The following is a 27,936-nucleotide window of genomic DNA, read 5'->3' as shown; positions in this document are numbered from 1 at the left end:
GATGCGATTTTCCATTCTGGCGGATGGATCGGATGATGGGTGATTATCATGGTTACACATTTAACGGGAAGGTTAAAAGATTTTTGCGTAGCATTTTAATCTTGTGGTTTATTACTGCACTTTTAGTTTATTGTAACTTTTTTGTGTGTTTGATAGAAAGAGAAGTAGTAAGATTTTCGTTCGAATGTTAAAAAGAAGGGATAGTTGGATGTGGATGTGTGTTTTTTTGTGTGTGGCAGTGAATGCATACTTGTAGCGACTTTAGTTCTCATCAACTTCAGCTTCTTGCTCTTCGTCGAATTCGGCGTCTTCGTCAGCAGTGGCTTCTTGGTATTGTTGGTATTCGGAGACCAAGTCGTTCATGTTGCTTTCGGCTTCAGTGAACTCCATCTCGTCCATGCCTTCGCCCGTGTACCAATGCAAGAAAGCCTTGCGACGGAACATAGCGGTGAATTGTTCCGAGATACGTTTGAAGAGTTCCTGGATGGCGGTCGAGTTACCAATGAAGGTAGCTGACATCTTCAAGCCTCTTGGAGGAATATCACAAACGGCGGTCTTGACGTTGTTCGGGATCCATTCGACGAAGTAGCTGCTGTTCTTGTTCTGGATGTTCAACATTTGTTCGTCGACTTCCTTCATTGACATGCGACCACGGAATACGGCAGCAACTGTCAAATAACGTCCGTGACGCGGATCGCAGGCAGCCATCATGTTCTTGGCATCGAACATTTGTTGCGTGAGTTCGGGCACCGTCAAGGCGCGATATTGTTGTGAACCTCTCGAGGTAAGGGGCGCGAATCCGGGCATGAAGAAGTGAAGACGGGGGAATGGTACCATGTTGACAGCCAATTTACGCAAATCGGCGTTCAATTGACCGGGGAAACGCAAGCACGTGGTGACGCCTGACATTGTCAAGGAGACTAAATGGTTCAAATCGCCGTACGTGGGTGTGGTGAGTTTCAAGGTTCTGAAGCAAATGTCGTACAAGGCTTCATTGTCAATACAGTAGGTTTCGTCGGTGTTTTCTACGAGCTGGTGCACAGACAACGTGGCATTGTAGGGCTCTACAACGGTGTCAGATACTTTTGGCGACGGGACAACGGAATATGTGTTCATGATTCTGTCGGGATATTCTTCGCGGATTTTTGAGATGAGGAGAGTTCCCATACCGGATCCGGTACCGCCTCCCAACGAATGGGTAAGTTGGAAACCTTGCAAGCAATCGCATGATTCGGCTTCTTTGCGGACAACATCTAATACTGAGTCGACTAATTCGGCGCCTTCGGTGTAGTGACCTTTGGCCCAGTTGTTTCCGGCACCAGATTGACCGAAAACAAAGTTATCGGGGCGGAAAATTTGTCCGAAAGGTCCGGAGCGTACGGAATCCATGGTACCGGGCTCCAAATCGACAAGGACGGCGCGTGGTACATATTTGCCGCCGGATGCCTCGTTGTAGTAGACATTGATGCGCTCCAATTGCAAGTCGGAGTCGCCATGGTAGGCGCCAGTTGCGTCAATGCCATGCTCGTCGGAGATGATTTCCCAAAACTGCAATGAAAAAAAAAATTTTTTTATTAATTTCATGTCTCAAAATCGAAATTTATCACAAATGTCCTCTTTTTCTTCTTCCAACGACAAAATAATTACACCTCATTAACACATGACACACTTTACGAGTCGCGCCGCATGTCAGGGCCCTCGTAAATCCTTTTCATTCACGCGTTTCACCATTAATTGCCATGACGACGCCAACCGCACAACAAATTGTGAGTCACCTGACCACACTTTTTTCACTGCATACGAGAGACACCCAAGCAAAGATACATAAATTTCGCCCACACACTGATTAGCATCGCGCAAGAGAGAAATTAAATGGGCGTTCAAGGATTTCGCTTTGAAGGCTTCGACGAAAAAAAATGCGGAAAGAAGGCAAACACTCAATTAAATTAAATTCCAGTCATATCTCGTAATAAAATTTATGAAAACGTAAACCCAATTAACACAAAAGCATGACATCAGTCGCGACTTAGAAAGTTACGCGCGACATTAACAAGGCTGGCATACTTTAAATCTAAAAAAAAAGCCACGCACAGAAGTAAAAATAATAAAAAAGGGGGAAATGAGGTCACAGATTTACTTCGAAAGAAAATTTTCATGATTTTACTTTCATGGCACCAAGTTTTTTTTGGTAACATTGGGACCAAGTACAAGTAGACACGATCATCGTAAAAAAAAAAATTTTTTCCAACCCTCCTTCTGTTAAAAAGATAGATAGGAGCGATGTCATGCCATGGGTTTCAATTTCGCAGCGAAAAAAAATTGTAAGTTCGTCCTTGTTGTTGTTCGTTGTAATTAATTTGAGCATGAAAAATGGAAAAAATGAAAGAAAATTGCTCGCAAAAAAATTTTTTACGTCATTCTAGCATTAATTTTCCATCACATGCGAAAAAATAAAGTCCTTTTTCATGTAAATTATTATTTTTTTTTACTAAAAATGTAAAAAAAAAATAAAATTTAGTTGGAAATCGACGACCATATGGTAAGTTAACATGAAATTATATACCTACACGGGACGCATTAATATTTTTTTTTTATTTTATTATTTTAGCAATTGTATATTCTACGCTGTCGTCAACATTTGTAGAGGTATACATGGCGCGACAACGCCTTTGCAATCAATACTTTGTTGTTTCATACAGAAAAAAATGGTTTATGTTGCGTTACACAACAACCGCAAATGTTGGCCCATCCAAAAAAGTACAAAAAAATAAAATAAAGTATGACGCACTTCTTTGGAAAGTACTAAATAAGTCCCATTGAAATGGTTTCGATTGACCAAATATGGTTTTCTTGCATTTTTTTCGGTGAAAATGCTACCATGTGGTCAAAAATTCATAAAAATTTAAATCTACAAGGCCTTATTGATGCATCGAACAATGGGACATAATTTTTATCTCCCAAAAAAAGAGAAGCCTTTCACTTGATTTCATGACAATTCACGAAAAATCAAGAAAAAAATGACTTTTTGTCGCCATTTTTGGTCTGTTCGAGCGATTAGTTAATCAAAATCTCGTTGAAAACATTAAAATTCGCGCAAAGAAACAACAAATCAAAATAAGAGAAGTAGAAATACTTGATCCACTTTCCAAATATGGGAATCCGTGTGAAATAATATGTTGCCACATGAATTGCTAAGAAGACAAGTTACGTGCATGACATCAACATTTTTCGCAGAAACGAGTCGCCAGTTGAAGGTGATGTGCTTTAAAAGGCCTTTTTAGGTACAAGTCCATAAAACTCACATAAAAAAATTATTTTATGATGAAAACAAACAAAGGTGAGTCAAAAAAAAATTCAACAATAGAATTTGCCTAAAGAATTTTGTAATTATTTATTTATTTAATTTTTTATTATTTTCATTCAAAATTTTAATGAAATAATGAACAAAAAAACGTTAGGTAGCTCAAATTTGTTAAAAATTAATTTTTCTTGTAAAGAAATGTAAACAAAACAGACTTTCTCTCTGCCGCTCGAGACAAAATGTTGCATTTAATGACCTCATCATTCATTTCTCGCATCAAACTTTGACAACGATTGCCTTTTAATTCGCCGGTAGAGATAAAAAAAAATATTTTTTGCATGAAACGTGACCGAGAAAGAGATGATGATGGTCTTTTTTGTTTGTACAAGACTTGAAAAATAGCAGAAAATAACAATAAATTTAATTTATTATTTTTTTCAAGCTTTTTTTTTAATTTTTTGCAATTTCTCAGATCGTTAAAAAATGAAAAAATAATAAATGGGAAAATTTATCAATTAACAACAAAAAAAATGCAATTTTTCCAATAATAGCAATTTTAACTCTTTAACTCTTAGAGAAAAGTGAATGTTAGGTGTTGAAAAAAAGAAAGGAGAAAGGTATCGATCGACATGAAAAAAGTGCCGCATCACTTGTCAACTCGATTTTATTTCACACGAACAATTTTTTTTTATTTAAAACAAAAAAAAATAACATTTTGCTCAATATTTGAACAAATTTGAAGCAAACATGGAAGGTGATGTCACCATATTTAATTTGATATTCACGTAGAACTATGAAGTGAGGTAGACCACGTTGATAATTTTTTTTTTCAAATAAATTAAAAGCCGGCGATAATTTTTTATTTTTTATGATCCATAGGACACAGAAGGTGAAACAATCGGCACAAAAATGGGCATTCGAGCAAATAATGAAGCAAGTACGCGATGATGTAAGCTAATTGTCTCAAACGACCCACACACGTAAGTAAGTGATTTGTCGCTTTTTTTCTGTTAGAAGTAAACAAGTCGAGTTATTAACATATAATAATAAATAATTATCAAGTCGCTGTTCGACAAAATGTGAGAAGATGAATTTCAATTTTTTTGAAGAGAAATTGCATTTTTTTTGAGACTTTTGAAAATTATTCATAGACCGTCCCTTGTATGGCTTGTTTTCTCATAAATATTTAAAAATATTTATTTTTATTAATATTCAATTCGAAATCATTTCCTCTATTATTATTGTTATTACATTACCTAAAACGAAAGAAAAAATAAATTTGAAAAAAATATCGAGGGTGAGCATTATTTTATTTAGAAATACAAACATGGGTGGAAAGACATGTCATTGATCGACAGACACCATCTTGTTATTTTTCTCCATATTTTATTATTATTTTTTTTTTATATCGTTCATTGATTGAATAACAAACTCCACGCACAAACACTCGGAACATTAATTCAATCATATAAAAATATCGAATAGAATACAAATTAATCTGAATATGGAGTTGGCATGACTTGATTAAAAAAAAAATTCAAGCAAAAAAAAAAATTATTTGTAGAGGATGAGCCGGTTGCTGATGTGGCGAAATATTTTCATGAGAACCAGTTTCATGATCATAATTTGATATTCATATTCAAATGTTATTAATGATGTTGTTTTGGACCAAATTCTTCTCTCTTAAGCTTCGATCCGGCGAACATCGTTTGTGTGTAGGATGATGACGCTATAAAATCCGATTAAAACTAATTCGAGATTTAACGAGAAAAGCTGTAGAAGAGAAAAAATGAAGAAAAAGAAGAAGAAGAAGAAGTCATCATGCATGCACTGCCGACTGACATAATTGTGCTAATTCAGTTCGCAACGAAGAACACGTCAGCAAAATGTGTGCGGTGCGGTTTGCGATACCTCGCACAAAATGCACGATTTTTTCCGGTTCTAATGTTCGAGATCAACAAGGTGTGAAATTTAATGCCAATTGAGAGACGAGAGGCGATGACTCATTAACCTTCAAAGTAAGTCAGATTTAAAGGTAAAAAATTAAATTTAAAAAAAAATCAGAACAAGAAGAATTTTTTGACTTAAAATTTAATTTAAAATACTTCTAAGACTTAATTTTGGGCTTCATAAAAAAAATCTGAAATATTTTGATTTAAAAAGGTTTTGAATTTATGAAAAAAAAATTTTTTTTTAATTGTCAAAATTTTAATTTGACAATTGAATTTAATTTGTTTTTAATTAAAAAAAAATGAATGATTTTTTAGAAAATTTTGAGTATTTTTTTTAATTTTGTAATTTATTTTAATTTTGTATTTTTTTTTTTTCAATTTTTTTCTTAATTTTAAGCTTTTGAATTAAATCGAGCTTTATTAAAAAAAAAAATCTTAAATTTTCGGCTTAAAAATTTGAATTATTTTTTTTTATTTTTTGAACAAATTTTGACAAAAACTAAATTTTCTGTTTTATTTAAAATTTAAAAAAATTTAATTAAATATTTAAAATTTATTAATTTAAAAAAAATTAAAATTGATTTTTTTTTCAAAAAAAAAAAATTATAAATCAATATTTAAATAAAAAAAATAAAAAATTATTAAATTATTAAACAAGTAAACTTTTAGTTTTGAAAATTTTCAAAAATAAAAATAATAAAAAATAACTAAATTAATTAAAATAATAGTAAATTAATAAATTTAAATTATTTTTTTTTTATTTTACTTAAAATCAAACAAATAAAATTTCTTTTCCTTTTTTTAGATAAAAAAAATTGTACGACTATAAACAGGAGATAGATTCCATTTTTTTAAAATAAAAATCCACTACGAGGACATAGCCGCTATTTTTCTTGCTGTTATAATCTAGGACCATAGTTAGTGTACACTATGATCCCCAAATGCACAGCTTTCATCAAAAAAAAAAAAAAAATCATAAACAAGTCCGTTTCTAGGTGTGGCTCATGTCGATCGATAACAAGTGTGACTCACTCCAACTCTACATTTTTTTTTGTTTTAATTGAAATTCACTCAATGAACGTCTTGTATTGTTTCCCGGCCGGTTAAATATTTGCAAACCTCACCTCGCCATTCATTAAAATGTTTGTGTGTGCAAAAATCAAGAGAGACAAATCATGCCCGTAAATGGCAATGAAAGTTTAGCTCCATTAATGAACATGAGGTAATCGGTCCGTTTGAAGCCATTAACATGCAGCCTACGCACGCCTGCCTTGTTTTTGTCATAAAATTTGAATTTATTGAGAGACTCGTGTTAATTGTCATTTATGAGACTTTTTTCTTGCACAAGTTTAAAATTTTTAAAAAACTTGACCTGCACGTCATCAAGCTACAACGAAAAAAAATTGCAAACCAGATTTGCATAAATTTATTTTTATGTCATAAATTTGTTAGATTTTTTGTCGGGCATTTAAATTTTTTTTTCTCAGAATTTTTTTTTTCAACATTGAAATGATCGAATGACCTCTTAATGGGAACAATCTTACGTCATTTTGTCACACGCACGAGAAATATAACAAAAATTATATCATTTCTTATCGTAAAAGTTCTCTTTTTTTTTTGATTAAATAATAGCTCCGCGTTCTCGATTCGACACACGAGTGAATTAAAATCAAGGTTAGGCTCGGAATCAACAAATGAAGCACATCGCTAAATAAAAAACCTCCCATGATTGATTCGCATTCGTAAAATTTTATGCATGTTGAACTTTGTGATCGTGAAAATTAATCTTGTAGAACGATTTTTGCAAAAAAAAAAATTACAGTCTGTCATAAAAAATGTGATAGTACGCCTCTTTTGCTCAAGAAGAATTGATGGAAGAAGTCGGTAATTTGGGTTTAATAATAACGTTATGAAATTTTTTTTCTTAGAAGAAAGTCTCGTTTCTGCATCATAGGACAGAGACTCGTGATTGTTTCATGCAAAAAGGCATAAATTATGCTATCTGCTATTTTTTCTTACATTTTTGCGAGCAAATAAAAAGTACAGTAAGTAAAAGTCTTCGATAATCTGCACTAGTTGTTCTCGTTTTTTTTTCGCTTCTTTTTCAAATATGTGAAGTTTATTCAAAAATACATGGATAGAAGCAACTGAAGCATAACGAGAGCAATCAACTCAACATTTTTATTACTTTTAATAATAAATTGCAAACAATGTTGCAGTGTGAGATATTAATTAAATTTTCATTTTTAACTCTAAAATTTTATGTCGAGCCATTAAAAACGGTGAAAAAACATTTTAGAAAAATTTTTTTATAATTTCTCATAAAGTTTCAACTTTTACAGAGAGAAGAAGCAACGAAAGACCGAAAAATGTGAGAATATGAGAAAGAAAACGGCAACAGGTTTTTACAGTTATCTCCAAGCAGCTCAGAAACAAACAAATAGCTCAGAGGAGATTAACTTTTTTTTATTCTCGCGGTCATTGGATCGTGTCAAGACCTTAGAAAAAAAGGCCGGAAGTCTCGCTCCTCAGACAGGAAAATGATATCGCAACTTTTCTGCAATCACTTTTTGCCAACGAAGCAATTTCATGAGAAGAAAAGTCGCGAAATTTCCTACTTTCTCTAATGTTTGATGTCAATCTGTGTCTATTTTAGAACACATTCCGCGACTTGCATTTCAGAGAATGTAAAAAAGACATTTGAATGCCTTTCCTAAGACGTAAGATAATTATTTTTGTGTAAAGTTTCGATGAAGAAGAAGAGGAAGAGACAATAAGAACATGAGAAAGGAAGTGAATCAAGTTGAATTCCCGTCAGAAATAAACATCTTGCATAAGATTTCAAGTCTGTGTTGATAAATTTCGTCACGAAAAAAAAAATAAATGACTTTACCATCGAAAAATTTTCGAGCAGAAACAATCATCTTGGAATAAAATATCGAAATAAATTTACTAAAAATAAATTTTTCCTCAACAATTGTGAGTGTCACTCAAAAAATGTCGTTTGCGGAAGGTAAGGAATTGAAATTAAAAATTATTTAATGCGTTTTTAATTTTTTTCTTGTTTTTAGGCAAACAATATAAGTCAAACATCTGCTCTAAAAGCTGAGAAAACAATAAAATTGAACGAATCAAAAAGCGACGGATCACTCGAATTAATGATTCATGAATATAAAATGCAAATTAAAATTGTTTCTCATTAAAAATGCTTTTAGAGTAGAAGTTGTGTTCTATTTTGGGTGATGATCGCGATGATGTCAATTTTGTTATTTGTCTATTTTTTATGTCTTCTTATCGCAAAATGACAATTTTAGACAATATTTTAACAAATATTCAACCATTTTTGGGCCTATTTTAAAGAATTTTGTTCTACAGAATGCTCGGAGATGGATTGAAAGCCAATCTGAGGGCACTAAATGTGAGAAATTGGACAGTTGTAGCTCAAAATCGATCCGAATGGGACAACATTCTTCAACAGACCAAGACCAAGTACTCGAAAGGCACATTTTCTGAGGCACATTGAAGCCTCTTCTGGGGTCCCATCTTTAAATCCAAGTCCCAGATGCCAGCAAAAAAAACACCGGTCTCTCGAAATGCGTTAGTATGGGTAAAAAATAACCGTCATGAGGTAATTCCAAGGGGGAACGCATGTCGAATACCGCATCGCTTTATTCTCCACGTATAACTGCCACACAGATTCCCATACACGTCAGGCAGAGAGAGAGCAACATGGATGCCGGCTCGAAAAATGTGAAATTAAATTCATGATTAAATAATTCACACTGGATGGGAATCTAACACAGAAATTCTGACTTTTTTTAATTGACAAAAAGCCATTTTAATTAACATAATTCTGTCACAAATATTTTTTCTCTTCCATCGAGGCAAGCGCAAGCGTACTTTGCCGCTAAATCGATTTCATCATCGCCACAGTCAGAACTTTGGAAGGGAAAAAAGGAAGGTAAACGCCCTAACCGTGTGTTCTGCTGGACTAGAATTTTGTCACATCACTAATTTTCTTGTTGCACATTTTTTTTTAATTTTAATTTTTTGAGTCCATTATTTTTTTAATTTTTTCACACACAATTTTTTCACAGCCAGAAGAAGCAGAAGAAGACATTTGGAATATTTCAAGTTAAAATGGAGAAGAGAATGAAGGAAGAAAATTTGATGACGCTTACCTTGGCACCAATTTGGTTACCGCATTGTCCAGCTTGAATATGTACGATTTCTCTCATTTTGGATTGATTAGGTTGCAATTAAATATATTAAAAATATCTTTTAGTTTTAATTAAAAAACTCTTTTGTTCTTTCTTTGCTTAGGAGGTTTTTTTTAACACACAAATGTTGTTTTTTGCTTTTGCAGTTGCAGGTAAAACACGTCTGAACTCACTGATTACCGCACACAATATGGCGTTTTGTAACGGATTCCGCTCGGTTTTATACCCTTCGGCTTCGGCTAACCGAACATGCCCGAACACGCATTGTGCTCGGGTCCAAAAACCGAGTACATACGACCGTACATCGTGCTCGTGTACATTCGGGTTTTGAGACGAATGAAAATGATTAGAAGAGAATGGGGTAGAGGGGAATTTTTAAATATGGGGTATTTTTGAAAATGGGGTAAAATTAAAATGGGGCAAAATAAAAATAAATAGAAAATAAAATAAAATAATTAAAAATTAAAAGAAAATAATTTAATGGAAATTTTAAAAAATTGTAAATTTTATTAGAAAATATATTGAGAAAATTTTTATGGAAAATAATTGGAAATTTTATTAGATTTTTTAGGATTTGTAAGAATAAAATTATTTAAAAATTTCGAGAAAATTTGAGGAAAATTGAATATTTTATTTTTTTTAAAGAAAATTGGAAATTTATTTGGAAAATATTTTGAGGGTTTTAAAAATTAAAAATTTATTTTGAAAATCTCGAAATTTTATTAGTTAATTTTTTGGAAAATTTAGAAAAAAATTCTTAAACGCTCAAAAAAATTAAAAGGAAAATAAAAATTATATTGGAAAATTTTATTCGAAAATCGTAAATAAAGTCTTGAGAAAATATTTTTGAGGATTTGAAAAAATTAAAAAGTTTGATTGGAAAATAATTTAAGGGTTTTTAACCATTAAAATCTTAAGAAAATTGGAAATTCAAATCAAAAAATCTGAAGTAATTAATTAAGTTAATTGAAAATTTTTGGTTTTAAATATCGAGGAAATCGAAAAATTTATAGGAAAAATTTTTTAAGGTTTTTAAAAAAATTAAAATTTTATTGGAAAATGTTTGTATAAAAATTACGACTTTTAATAAAAATTTATTCTGGAAAAATTCTTAATATAGGAAATTTTATTGAAAAATTTTAAAAGGAATTTTTGAAAATTTTTAAAGAAAAATATAAAAAGAAATTAAAAATTTTACTGTGAATTTATTAAAAATTCTAAAGAAAAATGAATGAGAAACAAAGCAACATTTCAGAAAATTCCTGAAATTTGTGGTTAAGGACTCTTGAATTTATTTTCGAGTCTCAAAATCTAAAATCTCAGAGATCGCTTGTACGAGTCAATGACAATAATTTTGTATGATTTACGATTATATTAGCAACAAGAAGTAATGTGAACCGTGAAGTGTGGGACGAGGATTGGATTGAATTCATGAATCATCTGTGTGGTTAGGTGTTTTTGAAGAGAGAAAATAAAATTATTTTTTTTTTTTTAAATTGAATCAAACATTGAAGGAAGGATACAAACAACCATATGGCGACTTGTTTACCATTTTTTTTTCTTTGACTCTAAAATGAACTTTGAATAAAAAACATTAAAATTTCTATTATAAAAATTTATTTTTGTCTTAAAAAATTAATGTACGGTGGTAATTTCTCAGTTTCATGGTCCTGGAATGGTCAATCCAACGAATGTGCATCCTAAAATAAATTTTTGTTTTTATTTAAATTTCCTTAATTTCTCTAATTTTTTATTTTTACTTACCAAGCAGCACAGCACCTACCATCCAGAAGACAGAGTCGCAATTTATGAGCAGCAAATAACCTATGACGTTCGAGCCTAAACCGGCAAACAATCGCCCACACATCAGAATCAGGCAGAGCGCCATAGCTTTGATGGAAGTGGGAAACAAATCGATTGCGATGGCACTTATGATGCTGCCGCAACACCCAGAGGTCAACAAAATGACCAAAAATGTGAGAATTGTGTAAAAATCCGTTGACCATATCAGGATGATGCTACTTAGACCACAAATTGTTGTCCAAATTACTTGAAAAAAATTAAATTTCCTTAAAAATGAACATTTTATGATGAAAAGTTGAATTCTTACTCAACAAATTACGCTTTCCAATACTTGTAACAATTAATCCATTGACAAAATAACAAATCGCAAACACAAAAGACATCCCCAAAGCAGCTATAAATGGAAAAGTGTCGATATTTTGGTCGTTACAATCTATTATGCGACTTTCATTTCTAAAAAATTAAAATATTTAAATAAAATTTATGAAAAATCTTCAAATTTAAGTTCTTACTTGGAAGCATAAGCCATCGTTAAGGCGTCACAAGTACTAATACTTTGATTTTTGTACTGAATAATATTATTTAAAATATCCGGAGTCCACAAATAAACCCCTGATGAGGCAAAAAATATACCAGCCATCAAGAAACAAGTCTTTATTGTGTTGACAACATGTTCCCGGCGGAAAAGAGCGATCGTTTGAGTCCACACAATCAAACATGGGTTTTGTTTCGCCCGTTTTTCGTTAGATTCTTCATCTTCAAGTTGGAGTTCTCTGATATTAAAGTCCTAAAAACCAAATTTTTATTAAATTTCCTTCAAAAAAATTAAATTTTCTTACTTTTTCTTTACCATTCCATTTGTAAACCTTCTTCAAAACCTCAATTGTCTCTCTTGCTCTTCCTTTTGTCAATAAAAATTTCGGACTTTCAGGTAAAAATGCCAATCCAAGTAACACAAGCCCGTTCAGCAACGAAACCAAAGTCAAATAAACCCTCCAAGTCGCAATTTCCACGCCAAAAATCACCAAATTTTGCCCGAGCGATATGATGGCCCACGCAAGTGCCGGCAAATAAATCATCCCGAACGCCATGAACACGCCAGACATCGTGACGGCTTTGGCACGCGTCTTATCGGAATGAAATTCACCCAAATAGGCATACGATACGGCGGCATTTGCGGCAACACTGTCAATTATTTTATCAATTTTTGCATTACAACACTTGAAAAATATCACATCTCTTACAATAATCCAACACAAGTCCTTGAAACGATCAAAACAGCTGCATTTGGCGAGAAACAAGAGCAAAGTGAGGCAGCGAAGCATCCAAGCACTGCGACTCGCAAAACATTTCGACGTCCCCATGCATCGGAGAGAATTCCCCAGAAATGCGAACTCAGGACAACACCTAAAAAAAATAAATTTTTAATTAAAAAAATGATTGATTTACGATTAATTGTCTGTTTTTTACCAAAAAATGCCGCTCCAGTTAAAAGCCCCTTATCAGTCATCGTTAGAGACAAATCGCATTCTGCTGACGTAACGATGTACGACACAACAAGTGTCTCCGTGATAACTCCCATCATGCATATGCCACACACGAACATCAAATATTTGTGAAAGATTCCGTCTCCTAAAGAATAAACATTAGAAAGTCTTAGAATTGTTTCTTATCGCAATGAGGAAGGTATTTAAAGTGACAAGGTAACTGACCTGCATACTCGAGAGCTTCATTTAACGTGAAAATTCTGGATTTTTGGTTGGTGCCGGTACGAGTTGCTCCCATTATTTGCGGTTTTTGATTGTCGTTCAAGAGTTTATCTACAAAAAAAAAGGTAAAAATTTTTTAAATTTAATTAATTTATTATTTTTTAATGAATTTTCGATTATTTTTGAAGAATTTATCTTCTAAAAAATTTTTTTAAACTTAAAACCTTTTATTTTAAATGACTTTTTAATTGTTCCTTCAAATTTTCTGAATTCTTAAAAATTTTGATTTTTTTTATGATTTTTTTGATTGTTTTTCAAAAATTAATATCTAGAAGGTGGAAATGTTATTTTTTTATTTTTAAAAATATTTTATTTTTTTTTTATTAAAAATTAAAACATTTTTTAAAAATTAAATATTTTGGAAAGAATTTAAAAAATTATAAATTATTGAAATTTTTTATTTTGAAATTAATATAAAATAATAAATAAATAATTTTAATTAATTAATAATTTTTATTAAATTAAAAAATAATTTTTTATTTTTTTATAGTTAAAAAAAATATTAAAATAATTTTAATACATAATTTTATTTATAATTTTTTAATAAATTATTTTAAAAAAATATTTTATTTCAATTAATATTTTAATTTTTTTAAAAAATTAGGTATTGAATAAAAAATTTAAAAAACAACTAAAAAATTTTTATTTGTTTCAATTTTTCACATTTTCCGCACCTTCCTACAAAAAAAAGTAAATATAAATTATAAAAAAATATTTAATGACTTTTTGATTGTTTTTATGAATTTATCTGTAAAAAAAATTAAACAAATTCCAAAAATTTAATATTTTAAAAATTTTTAATGAATTTTTTTGATAATAATTTAATAACTTTTTAATTTTGATACCATTTACGTCATTTTCATCATCGATTTGTGGCCAAATTTCGATCATTTTATCATCATCACTCAATTTTCTCACACTTTCCATTGTTTTTAATTAATTTTTACTTTCGATTTCATTAAAATTTGTTTTCTTTTCAGACAAAAACGCACGAAGAACTGCAATGAAGAGCAAATAAATTGCAACTATTTTAAAATTAGACGCTGTCGGTTTGATGCACGACACCGACATCGACGACGACGCGAAAGCATTGCAGAAACTGTGTGATTGTGTGATGATAATAAAATAAACAATTATAATGATATTCGGAATGCACTTCGATTATAATAATATCGTTGCATGTGTGGATATTTTGTGCAAAGACAAGTAAACCCGGTTTAGATGTGTGAGGTGTGAGCGTTAATGAGTCTTTGTTTGCACTTCCAACTCACAATGTAACCGTTTGAGAGAGAAATTTGATCACGCAACGCGCGATGGATGCGACGTCTTGGCGCCAATCATCCCGAAACTTGCCTTGAGGAGCACTTATGTCATCCAATTCCATCGTAAGTGACAATTTTTTGGTACTATTTCACTAAATTTCACTGTTTTTTTAGAAAAAAAAAAAATTTTGTAATTTTAGTCCTCGAAATGAAATGTGAACTTTCTTCTCGGACGTCTTTCTATCAACTAGTCTCACAAAACATCGACAAACTATCAATTTTCTCAATTTAGCACGACAAAGTATGCTCAAACTTTAATCACTGTGTATGCTTTGTGGCAGCAAATGGCAAAGAAAATGAATTAAATTATCTCAGAAACAAAATATTTTAATTAAATTGCGAGTTTATGAATGAAATGTGAACACGCATAATCAATTACGTTGTCGTTTCAATTGCTTTTTCATTGAGAAATGATATTTGCGGGCAAAAACAACAACAACAAGATGAAATGTAGAACAAACTTTCGATAAAGTTAATTTATACAACAGATGATTCTTTTCTAGTTTTTATCCAAACGGGTTTTGTGTGAAGATTTCTATGCAGAGGTATGTATCGAAAAGACATGAGAGCAAAGTTATGTTATGGCGGGACTAACCAGGTGTGTCTGATTTGACCTGTAAATTAATTCTTTCTTGTAGAAGACGTCATTTTTTGATGGATTTTTATTTTTTTTAGAATTGAGTTTGTGAATGGAATTCTTTGTACTAAAAGTTAGAGGTGAAGTATGAACGTTCATCAAAATTTGATCAAAAATGATATTCTTTTATTAAGTTTGCATTTTTTATTTTATTTTTTTTTTAATATTTAATTTAATTTTTTTTTGTTAGAATTTATTTTGTGAATGGAATATTTTTATAGAATTATTTTTTTAAATTAAAATCAAATATTTTTATTTTCAAAATTTTTATTAATATAATTTATTTTTCAAATCTTTCACTTAAATCAATAAAAAAATAAAGTTTTAAAATTAAATTTGATAAAATAAAATTAAAAAGAAATTTTGAAAAATTATTTAAAATAAATTTAAACTAAAAGTGAGTTAGGTAAGTATTTAATTTACAATTAAATAAAAAAAAAATAAATTTCTTTTTTTTCTTTCTTTTAGGACAAACAAAAATTTGTAAAATCAGCTGTTTTGTAATACAAACAATATGAGATAAAAATATGAATAAACCATAATAAAAGCCGCTATAAAAATAAAATGTAAGATGTTTATGTAAATAAATCTTATCTTTATTAGATTATTTTGAAGAAATGACAAGAAGTGGCGAAAACAAACTACCTATTTTGATAAAAAAAAAATAAAATTTAAAAAGATTACTGTGTCAAGTTCAATGTTACATATTACTTTGATTAAAAGTGAGTAACTTTGATGGCCGTTTTCGTTATTTTTAAGAATTTTTTAAAATTTTAATTGTTTTATTTATTTATTTTTATTTTTTTAAGCTTTGATATGAACTAAGAATAATTTTTGTTGTAAAATTTTCAGATTTTTTAATTTAAAAGTTTTTATTTTTTTTTTAATTTTGTTCATTATTTTTTAAATTTAATTTTTCAATATTGTGCCTTCAATTGATTAGTGTAATTTTTTTCGATTTTATTTTATATTTTACTGTTTTTTAATTTTTTTTTTACATTTCTTTTGATTAACTTGTAATTATTTTATTTATTTTTTTTTATTTTATATGTTTAATTAATTAATTTAGTTTTTTATCGTTTCAAGAATTTTCAAGAAAAAATCTTTTACCAAAAAAAAAGTCTCAGGTTTAATAGAAGTTTTTTTTTGTACCATGAATTTTTATATTTTTTGTTATAGAAAATTTTAGAAAAACTTTAAAAATTTTAATATATTTTCTTACCTTTAAAATATTTATTAAATTTTGATTTCAGGAACCTTCTTCAACAAAACTGATAATTTTTGGATAATTTCTGAATTTTCTTTAAATTTCAACTTTTTCAGTTGCGAATTTACACCTTCCAAGCCTAAAATGATACTGAAAGACGTAAAACCCTATGACAAGTCTTCAACTTGAAAAACAATCAGTTCCGTCTCTCATCATCTGAGACCTTTTCCTCATATACAAACTGCAAACAATTTCATCATCCGCAACTGACTGATTACAAAACACTCTTATTTTCACACATTTTCTCTTATCACAGACAGTTTCGTAACAACGATAAGCAACTGCGGGAATTTCTAAGTGCGAACCGCGCGTTATCTGCACGTTCTTTGGTGCATTCTGTCTGTCAATGACCAACAACATGCGACAAGAATTCAAGTTCAAAGGTGCAATGTATGCCAACAAATTCGACTAAATTGACATTTTTAAGGCACGTGAAGCGGATTAACATAAAGAAAACGGTAAATTTTACACAAATTCTTTCGCGAAAGAAATGCTTTGAGAATTTTTGGCCATCAGTTTACTTCTTTCAAGCATCGCGAGTGCATGTAAAATATGAAAAATTCACGTTTACTTGTTAATTTTTGTCTAATTTTTAGTTTTAATTCTTTTTGTGAGGGCACCAAGAGGCGACATAAGGAAAATTCGACGTCAGTAACTTACATCGATGCAAGTGACATCGTTTATGGAGAGTATATTGGCGTGGGAGTTCCTGTTGATTACGATCAATTTGCCGAAGATGATCCAAAAAATGAATTTGTCTATTCCAGACTTTCGTTTTATTATTACAACAGGTGAGAAATGTCATCTTAAGTTGAAAAATAATTTAAAATTTTAATTTTTAGTGAGGGAGAAGTGACTTACAAAGGAAAAATCAACGAAGTTGACGACTTGAATCTAGCTGGATGTCATCCGAGAGAGAAATTAACAGTTCTCGTGCATGGTTGGACCCAATCTTGTGAAGTTCAGATGATGAAAGTGCTTGCTAAAAGTAATTTTTTCATCGCAAACGTCGAAAAAATATTAAATTTCACTCATTTTCAGAATACAAAGAATATCGCGGCGGTTGCGTCACTTGCTACGATTATTCTCCCTACGCCGCCGATCCAAATTACTTCCGTCTTGTGCGTCATTTTCGCATGTTGCGCGACACCTTAGTCGAAAAACTGAACATTCTCAATTCGCAAGGCTTTCAATTTGCGAAAAGTCATGCGTGGGGCTTCAGTTACGGCGGGCGCCTGATTCTCAGAGCTCTTGAACGGATCAACGGGAAATATCGCAGTGTTGATGTTTGTGATATGGCAGGTCCGGGATTCGATAATCGCCTGAGGAACAAATGTGATTATCGGGCAGCAGCGGAAAATGTTCAATGTATCTACACGAGTCGAAATCGGGGCACGAGATGCACAACGGGATGTCATCAGAATTGGTTGATGGGTCATTGTGGCGAATTTCAGGATGGAGCTGGCGGAGTAAGGACTAAGTCGCATAGTTTGTGCCCGATTTTCTACATTGAGGCGTTCGATTTGCCGTTTTATGCGCAAGTTACGAATGAGTGTGCGTTGACGGAGCCCGCTTCGTGGCCTGAAGGATATCGAATGGGGTACATGGAAGAGGATAAGAGGTAAGATTTTAGAAAAAATTAATTTTTGAGGCTTTTTGGGAAAAAAATTTCAAATTTTCATTTTAAATTGCAAATTTTTTTTTTAAAAAACCGAGAATTATAAAAAAAATTAAATTTTAAGCCTCTTTTTAATAATTTATCATGATTTTTTCATGGAATCAAGTTCTAAAGATAAAAATTTTATCTTTTTTTAAATTTTTCTCAAAATTTTTTACAAGTTTAGTAAATTTTTAAAATTTTATATATCATATTTGCAAAATTTTACACTTTTTCGTTCATAAAATTGAACATTTTGCAGTAAAAAAAGTTGAAATAATTTTTAAAAAAAAATAATAACTTTTGATATTTTTTTTGTTAAAATTTGACTAAAAGTGTACCAAAAAGCAAAAAATGAAATAGCTTTGAAAAAAAAAATTAACTTCGAGCTGATTTCAACAAAAATTTTGGTATTCTTTGTCAAAAATTTGAAAAAAATGTACCAAAAATTAAAAATTTTCTTACTTTTTCAATATTTAATATTCGAAAATGTTCAACAAAAATTAAAAATTGGGATAAAAAAATCTAAAAATATTTTTCAAAATTAATTAGATTCATTTTCATAAATTTTCAGAAAAATTTTTATGATTTGTTTATTAAAATTTAATGCAATAATTTTTTAAAAATTCACAATTTCCAAGTCAAAAAGTAATTTCTTCAAAAAAAAATTTTTTTTTGAAAAAATTTAAAAAAAATTAAAAAAAAAATAATTTTTGAAGAAATTATTCTTTTAATTAATAAATAAATTTTTAAATTATTTATTTTTTATTTTTTTAATTTTTTTTTATAATTCAAGGTAAAAAAGCCTCCAAAAATTCAATTAAAAAATTTATTGAGCTTCATTTCATTAAAATATCAAAATAATTTTTAATTTTTCCTCAATTTTTTAGTGTTCGTGGTCAAATAACATGCCCAACAGCGAAAAATCCCCCTTACAGCAACATTTACGCCTCACTTCCCATTCAAACAACCAAAATAACTCCAATTTCCGACAACGACACCATTTTCGAGCTCACCGAGGAAGAAGAATGGTACGGCACAACCACACAAGAGCCTGATTATGATTCTTATGACACAACCACGGATCATGTCGAGTACATTTACGAAGATGACAACTCCAACGACGTCATCGCCGCACAACAACCACAAGAAAATCCGATTAAAACAACAACAAAGAACACATAAAACGTTTATTTAAATTTTTTTCTTGAAAAAAACTCGTTTTAAATGGTCAACTTGGGCTAACAATTATCATTAGGCAAAAAATTGCACAACTGCACCTGACATTAGTTAAGCAACAAGACACAAGTTCAAACAGTAAGTTGGTCATTAAGCAGCAACTTGGCGTCATTAGCACCGATAAAGTGACTGTTCATTAAGTATCTCCCGAAGGTGTGATTTAATGACGCCACACCGACGATGATAAGCACTCGCTTTTTAGCTAAATCTCTTCTTTCCTAATGCGACTTTTATGGAAAAACACTGAACGAAACTCGTTCTTGCACAAAAAAAAAATCAAATTTACGATAGTTTTTAAAAGCACAAATTTGCTCATATTTGCTCTAACCAAATTTGACCGTATTCAACGTGACACCCACATTTCTATTCGCATGCCGGTTTTTAAACCAAGCAAGGTATCGAATACTTTAATAAGCGACAACGTGGAAACGAGTTTTTGCAAAAATTTGCCGGGTTTTATAATAACAAATATAATTAATTGATCAGAAGGTTTTATTTATTTACACAGCAAATATTTTATTTATTTTTTTTTAGAGTTCTGTGGTGACTTGCTCCGAGTGTCGCGTCACTTGCTCCCCTTTATTTGGTCTGGAGATCGTGTCTCAAGTCATTCGCCTTTCGCGTTGGTCTCATGAGTTAGTTGTATGGATAGACTTGACTTGTGTTTACAAAAACTTGTCCATGCACCAACCTACATTCGATGAAAAAAAAGACATTCGATTGAAAAAAGGACAAGAAATTTTTTTCACGCGTCTTTCGTGTTTTTACTTGTTTTTTATTTAAAGGGCTTATAGGATAAATCGCATATTTGCATTTTTTGAGGGATTTTTTTTTTAAATAAATTTAATTTTCAAAATTATTTTAATAATTTTATTGAAAAATAAGAATTTTAGGGCTAAAACTACTAAAAAATTTAAAATTTTTCTCCAAAATTGTTAAAAATTTTTTTTTTTATTATTTTTTTATTAAAAAAAATTAAAATTCGATCATTTTACTTTTGAAAAATGAAAATTTGGCTTCATGAAAAATGAAAATATTTTTAAATTCCATTTTTGAACTATAAATTTTTTATTATTTTTAAAAATGAATTTTAAATTTTTCTAAAAAAGGTTATAAAAAATAAAAAATCTTTTGTTGGAAAAAAATTTTATCCCCCAAAAATTTCTAATTAAATGTTAATATGTCATTTTTGACAATTTTTTGTCTAACAATGTATAAAATGATAAAAATTATCTTTTGATTTTAAAATTTTCTTAAATTTTAGGTTTTCAACCAATTTTTTTTTTTTTGAAAAAATATAATTTTAAATTAAATAATAATTATAATAAAAAATTTAAAAAATAAAAAAAATTTAAATAATTAATTTAATTATTTTTTTTCAAAAAAGTAATAAAATTTTTCTTTTATTTAAAAATTTTTTTATTTTTTTTTTTTTAAATTTTTTTTTTTTTAAATTAAAATTTTTAATTTTTTTTTTTTTTTTTTTTAACTTTTAAAAATTTTAATTTTTTTTTAAATTTATTTTTTATTTTTTTTTTTAAATTAAATTAAATATTTTACGCATATTTTCTCATTTTTACCTCAATTTTCTCAAAAAACTGCAATTATGCGATTTATCACATTCACCCTTCATTTATGCACTATCGAAGGTACTTACCATTTACGCGTTTCCAGATATCCCAATTTGAAACCATCTGGCCAGTATTTTGCTGGATTAGGCACGGAACAGAAGGCGTTCGGTTGTTTGACCGCCGGGAAGTAATATTTGAAGGAAAGGTTATAATAAACGGGACAAAATGCATGCGCCGTAATATTGGAATTCCTTGATCCCGGTTGACGTAATCCACACCGCCCGAGAATCCAATTCCGCTCACACGACAATCGATATTTTGTGCCATAAATGCCGTAACTCGTGTGCCAACAATCGACAGTTTTGGCAGCGGATCGCACGTCACGTGGATTTTTGTCGAGTAACAGCTTCCGCATGAGACCTGACCCATCAAATAAAATGCCAGCGGGATCACAAGCTGTTAAAACGATGAAAAAAATTTTAATTTAGAATTTCGCAATAAAAGTAAAGTTACCATCAATTCCGCCGATTTTCTTGTAACCGAGCATCATGCTGGCCTGCAGCGCAAGTTGTGACCCGTAACTGTGACCAAACACGTAAATACGCTCGAAATTGATGCCATCTTTTTGCAGCATGAGGTAAAAGCGATAAAGTGTATATCGCACTGCCTTGAACGCATTGAACAAGCACTTGTAGTTGTCGGTGAACGAAAAGTTCGTGTAATCCATGCACGTTACGCAGCCGCCGCGGTACGCGTGCAAGTCTGCAATGAAAAAATTAAAGATTAACCTTTTTATTGGCTGTCAACCATAATATTTCACTCTTTATAGCTGGATTTTGATGGGCAACGAAACGAATTAACCCTAATGTGAAATGATTGGTTTGCGACAGAGAATGATGGATTTTGCGGAATGGGAATGATTATTTTAGAGAAGCACAATTATTTACTTTTGACTGCCTTTCTTACATAACTAAGGCCACAGTGTTCCCGCCATCCGGGAATTATGATGGACATTTGCGAGGAATTTGTGTACGGATCCACACAGAATTCGGGATAAGGAACGGCATTTAGGGCGTTAAAGTTGACGGAGTAGAAATTCGTCACGTGACTGAAAAGAGAAAAATATTATTAAAATTTTTGAATTAAAAAAAATTAAATTTAAAATATTTTGTTTCTTTTGAATTTAAATTTTTTGGTTCAAAGAAATATTTTATTTAAAGAAGATTTTTTTCAGTTTCAATTTTTTGGCAGTTTTGAGTTAGAAAATGATTAAAAATGATAAATTTAAGCCCTCTGACAAATTTTTATCCATTTGGAGCAAGATTTGACAAAATTGGCTTTGACACAGTTTTTGACACAGTTTTTTTGCTCTTGATTTAGTTTTCAAAACAAAACTATGTCAAAGAAAAAATTTTTTTTCATTTTTTTTTCAGTTTCAATTTTTTGGCAGTTTTGAGTTAGAAAATGATTAAAAATGATAAATTTAAGCCCTCTGACAAATTTTTATCCATTTGGAGCAAGATTTGACAAAATTGGCTTTGACACAGTTTTTGACACAGTTTTTTTGCTCTTGATTTAGTTTTCAAAACAAAACTATGTCAAAGAAAAAAATTTTTTTCAGTTTCAATTTTTTGGCAGTTTTGAGTTAGAAAATGATTAAAAATGATAAATTTAAGCCCTCTGACAAATTTTTATCCATTTGGAGCAAGATTTGACAAAATTGGCTTTGACACAGTTTTTGACACAGTTTTTTTGCTCTTGATTTAGTTTTCAAAACAAAACTATGTCAAAGAAAAAAATTTTTTTCAGTTTCAATTTTTTGGCAGTTTTGAGTTAGAAAATGATTAAAAATGATAAATTAAGCCCTCTGACAAATTTTTATCCATTTGGAGCAAGATTTGACAAAATTGGCTTTGACACAGTTTTTGACACAGTTTTTTTGCTCTTGATTTAGTTTTCAAAACAAAACTGTGTCAAAAAAAAATTTTTTTTTCAGTTTCAATTTTTTTAGCAGTTTTGAGTTAGAAAATGATTAAAAATGATAAATTTAAGCCCTCTGACAAATTTTTATCCATTTGGAGCAAGATTTGACAAAATTGGCTTTGACACAGTTTTTGACACAGTTTTTTTGCTCTTGATTTAGTTTTCAAAACAAAACTATGTCAAAGAAAAAATTTTTTTTCAGTTTCAATTTTTTGGCAGTTTTGAGTTAGAAAATGATTAAAAATGATAAATTTAAGCCCTCTGACAAATTTTTATCCATTTGGAGCAAGATTTGACAAAATTGGCTTTGACACAGTTTTTGACACAGTTTTTTTGCTCTTGATTTAGTTTTCAAAACAAAACTATGTCAAAGAAAAAAATTTTTTTCAGTTTCAATTTTTTGGCAGTTTTGAGTTAGAAAATGATTAAAAATGATAAATTAGAGCCCTCTGACAAATTTTTATCCATTTGGAGCAAGATTTGACAAAATTGGCTTTGACACAGTTTTTGACACAGTTTTTTTTGCCTTGATTTAGTTTTCAAAACAAAACTATGTCAAAGGGATTTTTTTTTTCAGTTTCAATTTTTTGGCAGTTTTGAGTTAGAAAATGATTAAAAATGATAAATTTAAGCCCTCTGACAAATTTTTATCCATTTGGAGCAAGATTTGACAAAATTGGCTTTGACACAGTTTTTGACACAGTTTTTTTTGCTCTTGATTTAGTTTTCAAAACAAAACTATGTCAAAGAAAAAAATTTTTTTCAGTTTCAATTTTTTGGCAGTTTTGAGTTAGAAAATGATTAAAAATGATAAATTTAAGCCCTCTGACAAATTTTTATCCATTTGGAGCAAGATTTGACAAAATTGGCTTTGACACAGTTTTTGACACAGTTTTTTTGCTCTTGATTTAGTTTTCAAAACAAAACTATGTCAAAGAAAAAAATTTTTTTCAGTTTCAATTTTTTGGCAGTTTTGAGTTAGAAAATGATTAAAAATGATAAATTTAAGCCCTCTGACAAATTTTTAACGCGCAGATTTGACAAAATTGGCTTTGATTTTTGACCATTTGGAGCAAGATTTGACAAAATTGGCTTTGACACAGTTTTTGACACAGTTTTTTTTGCTCTTGATTTAGTTTTCAAAACAAAACTATGTCAAAGAAAAAATTTTTTTTCAGTTTCAATTTTTTGGCAGTTTTGAGTTAGAAAATGATTAAAAATGATAAATTTAAGCCCTCTGACAAATTTTTATCCATTTGGAGCAAGATTTGACAAAATTGGCTTTGACACAGTTTTTGACACAGTTTTTTTGCTCTTGATTTAGTTTTCAAAACAAAACTATGTCAAAGAAAAAAATTTTTTTCAGTTTCAATTTTTTTGCAGTTTTGAGTTAGAAAATGATTAAAAATGATAAATTTAAGCCCTCTGACAAATTTTTATCCATTTGGAGCAAGATTTGACAAAATTGGCTTTGACACAGTTTTTGACACAGTTTTTTTTGCTCTTGATTTAGTTTTCAAAACAAAACTATGTCAAAGAAAAAATTTTTTTTCAGTTTCAATTTTTTGGCAGTTTTGAGTTAGAAAATGATTAAAAATGATAAATTTAAGCCCTCTGACAAATTTTTAACCATTTGGAGCAAGATTTGACAAAATTGGCTTTGACACAGTTTTTGACACAGTTTTTTTTGCTCTTGATTTAGTTTTCAAAACAAAACTATGTCAAAGAAAAAATTTTTTTTCAGTTTCAATTTTTTTGCAGTTTTGAGTTAGAAAATGATTAAAAATGATAAATTTAAGCCCTCTGACAAATTTTTATCCATTTGGAGCAAGATTTGACAAAATTGGCTTTGACACAGTTTTTGACACACAAAACTATGTTTTTTTTCAGTTTCAATTTTTTGAGTTTTGAGTTTTAAATTAGAGCAAAACAAAAGATTTGACAAAATTGGCTTTGACACAGTTTTTGAACAAATTTTTTTTTCAAAACAAAACTATGTTTTTTTTCAATTTTTTGGCAGTTTTGAGTTAGAAAATGATTAAAAATGATAAATTTAAGCCCTCTGACAAATTTTTATCCATTTGGAGCAAGATTTGACAAAAATGGCTTTGACACAGTTTTTGACACAGTTTTTTTGTCTTGATTTATTTTCAAAACAAAACTATGTCAAAGAAAAAAATTTTTTTCAGTTTCAATTTTTTGGCAGTTTTGAGTTATGATTTTAAATTTAAGCCCTCTGACAAATTTTTTTGGAGCTTTTGAAAAATTTTTTTTGACACAGTTTTTTTGCTTGATTTAGTTTTCAAAACAAAACTATGTCAAAGAAAAAATTTTTTTTCAGTTTCATTTTGAGTTCTGACAAATTTTTATCCAAAAGATTTGACAAAATTGGCTTTGACAATTTTTTTGCTCTTGATTAATTTTAAAAAAAACTATGAATAAATTTTTTTTCAGTTTCAATTAATTTTCAGTTTTTAATAAAAATTAAAAAAATAAAAGGAAAAATAATAATTAATTTTGACGAAATTTTAATCATTAAAAGAAATCGGTCAAAATATATCAAAATTTGATTATTTTTTTCTTTTGAAAATTTAGTGATGTTTAAATCACTGCTAAAATTTAAAAAAAAATTAAAGTAAATTAATTAATTGATTTTTTTAAAATAATTTTATCAGCTAATTGAATTGTGGTAAATAAATTTTTATAATATTTTAATTAAAATTTAATTAATTAAATATTCAAATAATATTTAAATAAATAAAAATTAAATTATTTTAAAAATCTATTTATTATTTAATTGATAATTATTTTAAACAAGATTGCAATTAATTCACAAAAAAATATTAAATATTTTAATCGAAATTGATAAACTTTCTTTTGGAAATTTAATTTCGTTTTTTTTTTTGTCATTATTACAATTAAATTCAGGTTTCAAAACAACTTTTCCTCTTTAAACATTTTTTCTAAGTATTAAATTCACATTTTTTGTCCAATTATTAACAATTTTTCTTTCAGATCTCACATCACAATTGCACAGGAAGTCACTTTAATTGTTATCACGTGCTTCAATCACACTTTGCAGTTAAATATTGATCGGAAACATTGAACTTGCTGCTATAATGGTCGTCTATACCGCACATAATTATCCATGCATTACGCAATACTCGTTAAATTGGTCACACGCAAAACCTGCTTCTTCACACATTTTTTATTAAAATTTTCCGCGCAAAAACTTTCCACTGTCTGAAGAAATTTCTGGACAAAATCCTCACCGATCGTAATATCTGAAGAGAATGTGCTCCATCCGCGGTCTGTAATTATCGCACGGCTTCAACATGTTAAATGCGTATCCGATCGAGTTCAGTAGTTGCGCGTAAATGAATTTGACGGCCGTAAAATTGAACACGAGTATCCAAAAAATTGCAATTCTGGAAAACTGCATTGCGATGGTTTTTTCGGTGCGTTCAATGAAAAAAAAATTATACGCAGCTTATTTTGCAAACACGTCCAAATTCAATGAACCGTCTTAATTAGACTAAAAGTTGTGGCTCGAGAAAAATTTAACATTGCATCTTTTAGCGCGCTGGCAAACAACGAAAAACAGGTCTAACGTTTAAAAGTGCATTGCATGTTGCTTGTTTGGTCATAGATGCAGTTTTTTTTTATTTTGCTGTAAAAAAGTGATTAAATGTTTTTTATATGGGGCCTTTTGCGTGCTTGCAACGCGCAATTTTGTGACAAAATATAATTTTTTGATATTTATTTGTTATTAAAAGCAAGACAAGGGTATTTTAATTTTTTAGACAAGCCAATTTGCGGAAGAGGATGGCTATAAAAATGCAACGATTTGTATGCAAATTTCGGAAAAAATTGTCTAGACACCCTATTTACGTGTAAATTGCCTCTTTTTTGGTAGATTTGTAGGTTTTTTGTAGCTATCTCGTGTAATGAAAATACGACACATGTTCAGGTGCTTTGCGGATTGCTTAATTCTTGTTTGAATAAAAATAAACATGACACTTTGCTAATTTTTATCGCAAGTACATCAAAGTTTAGGTTAATGAAGGTTTTCAAGGTGTGTAAAGGAAATAAAAAATTTAAATTAGAAATTTTTCGAAATTTGTCGTTAATTTTATGAGAAAATTTATATTTTAACTAAAAAAAAAAATTTTATTATATTTTAAAAAAAATTTAAAAAAAATATTTTTTAAAAAAATAAAAATATTATTTAAATTTTAAAAAAAAAAAATAATTAATTTAAAAAAATTATAATTTCTGCGAAAAATTGCTTTTTAAAACTAATTTTTAAATTAGGTTTACTGAATTAGTATTTTATTTTAATTTTTGCAATTCTGAATAAAAAAAAAAATAAAATAAATAATAAAAAAATAAAAAAAAAAAAAATTTTTTATTTATTAATTAAATTTTTTTTTATTTATTTATAAAATTAAATTTTTTCATTTAATATATTATAATTAATTTTTTTTATTTTTTATTTTATTTTTTTATTTTTTATTTTTTTATTTTTTTTGATAATTATATTTCGATAATAAATTTTTAAAATTTAAAAAAATTTTTACTTTGTAATTTTTTTTTTTTATTTTATAATTTTTTTTAAAAAATTAAATTTGTAAACAAAATAATAAATTTTTTAAAAAATTAATAAAAAAAAATAATACCACAGTTCAATCAACTCCATCAAAACCATAAAACGCACCTAATTCTATTAAAATTCTGCAAAACATCATTATTATTAAGATTTCCTTCCTAACTTCCGATATGCAGAATCGATTGAAAGCGCAAGCAATTTAAATCCAGTTATGCTTTATTCGTGCCAAACCAAAATTTTATTCACGTAACACCGGTATGCATGTTTATTTATGTCATTTTCTCATTAGATAGGTTCATGTCTTGTTTCAAAATCGAAGACATCTTCATTCGATTGAGTTGCGAATGAAAAAAATGAGAACGAAAATGTGCATTATGGTAATCGAAAAAAATAAAGGTGTGCAATGTGCATGAAGAGAAAAAAAACTGCACAGAGAATATCTGCAAATGACGGTATCGTACCAAGAAGCATAATAATAAAATAAAATTGTAAGGCGGAAGGTCTTTGACCGAGTAACTTTTATTTATCTACCGCTTTATGTCTAGCATTTTTTTCTGTTAAATAGCATTATTTATGGCAAAAGTTTCATGTTGGAGATCACGTTTA

At 29.3% G+C, this 27,936-nt stretch overlaps 4 protein-coding genes across 4 annotated transcripts in view; 1 reads left to right on the top strand and 3 right to left on the bottom strand.

Annotated features, from left to right (window-relative positions):
- LOC134838266 (phospholipase A1 VesT1.02-like) overlaps positions 1–27,936 on the top strand; it is a 218,151-nt gene that overhangs the window by 20,772 nt on the left and 169,443 nt on the right. The window lies entirely within an intron of this gene.
- Positions 230–9,653, bottom strand: LOC134827771 (tubulin beta-1 chain). The gene is made up of 2 exons (XM_063840573.1): positions 9,435–9,653; positions 230–1,548 (listed from the first exon to the last, which is right to left on the bottom strand). Exons 1-2 carry the CDS (start codon positions 9,489–9,491, stop codon positions 262–264), a joined length of 1,344 nt encoding a protein of 447 aa, XP_063696643.1. The 5' UTR covers positions 9,492–9,653; the 3' UTR covers positions 230–261.
- Positions 11,074–14,035, bottom strand: LOC134838024 (uncharacterized). The gene is made up of 9 exons (XM_063853461.1): positions 13,891–14,035; positions 12,989–13,096; positions 12,747–12,908; positions 12,521–12,683; positions 12,116–12,461; positions 11,789–12,063; positions 11,584–11,729; positions 11,238–11,522; positions 11,074–11,173 (listed from the first exon to the last, which is right to left on the bottom strand). The coding sequence occupies exons 1-9, from the start codon at positions 13,970–13,972 to the stop codon at positions 11,136–11,138; spliced, it is 1,605 nt and encodes a 534-aa protein (XP_063709531.1). The 5' UTR covers positions 13,973–14,035; the 3' UTR covers positions 11,074–11,135.
- Positions 19,804–26,163, bottom strand: LOC134837269 (uncharacterized). The gene is made up of 5 exons (XM_063852636.1): positions 25,994–26,163; positions 21,686–21,846; positions 21,252–21,500; positions 20,825–21,194; positions 19,804–19,858 (listed from the first exon to the last, which is right to left on the bottom strand). Exons 1-5 carry the CDS (start codon positions 26,161–26,163, stop codon positions 19,804–19,806), a joined length of 1,005 nt encoding a protein of 334 aa, XP_063708706.1.

The sequence above is a fragment of the Culicoides brevitarsis genome, chromosome 1 (assembly GCF_036172545.1).
Source record: "Culicoides brevitarsis isolate CSIRO-B50_1 chromosome 1, AGI_CSIRO_Cbre_v1, whole genome shotgun sequence".
Classification (NCBI taxonomy): Eukaryota; Metazoa; Arthropoda; class Insecta; order Diptera; family Ceratopogonidae; genus Culicoides; species Culicoides brevitarsis.
Note: the sequence above shows the minus strand (reverse complement) of the source record. Positions and strands in the feature narration are given on the sequence as shown.

Excerpts from the sequence above, each read along its gene's own strand:
- LOC134827771 (XM_063840573.1), bottom strand. The coding sequence starts at position 9,491 with ATGAGAGAAATCGTACATATTCAAGCTGGACAATGCGGTAACCAAATT. Across the intron at positions 1,549-9,434 it reads GTAACCAAATTGGTGCCAAG|TTTTGGGAAATCATCTCCGA; the intron begins GTAAGCGTCATC and ends TTTTCATTGCAG.
- LOC134838024 (XM_063853461.1), bottom strand. The coding sequence starts at position 13,972 with ATGGAAAGTGTGAGAAAATTGAGTGATGATGATAAAATGATCGAAATT. Across the intron at positions 12,064-12,115 it reads AATGGAATGGTAAAGAAAAA|GACTTTAATATCAGAGAACT; the intron begins GTAAGAAAATTT and ends TTTGGTTTTTAG. Across the intron at positions 11,174-11,237 it reads GGTAGGTGCTGTGCTGCTTG|GATGCACATTCGTTGGATTG; the intron begins GTAAGTAAAAAT and ends AATTTATTTTAG.
- LOC134837269 (XM_063852636.1), bottom strand. The coding sequence starts at position 26,163 with ATGCAGTTTTCCAGAATTGCAATTTTTTGGATACTCGTGTTCAATTTT. Across the intron at positions 21,847-25,993 it reads CTCTTCAGATATTACGATCG|TCACGTGACGAATTTCTACT; the intron begins GTGAGGATTTTG and ends TTCTCTTTTCAG. Across the intron at positions 21,195-21,251 it reads GAAAATCGGCGGAATTGATG|CTTGTGATCCCGCTGGCATT; the intron begins GTAACTTTACTT and ends TCGTTTTAACAG.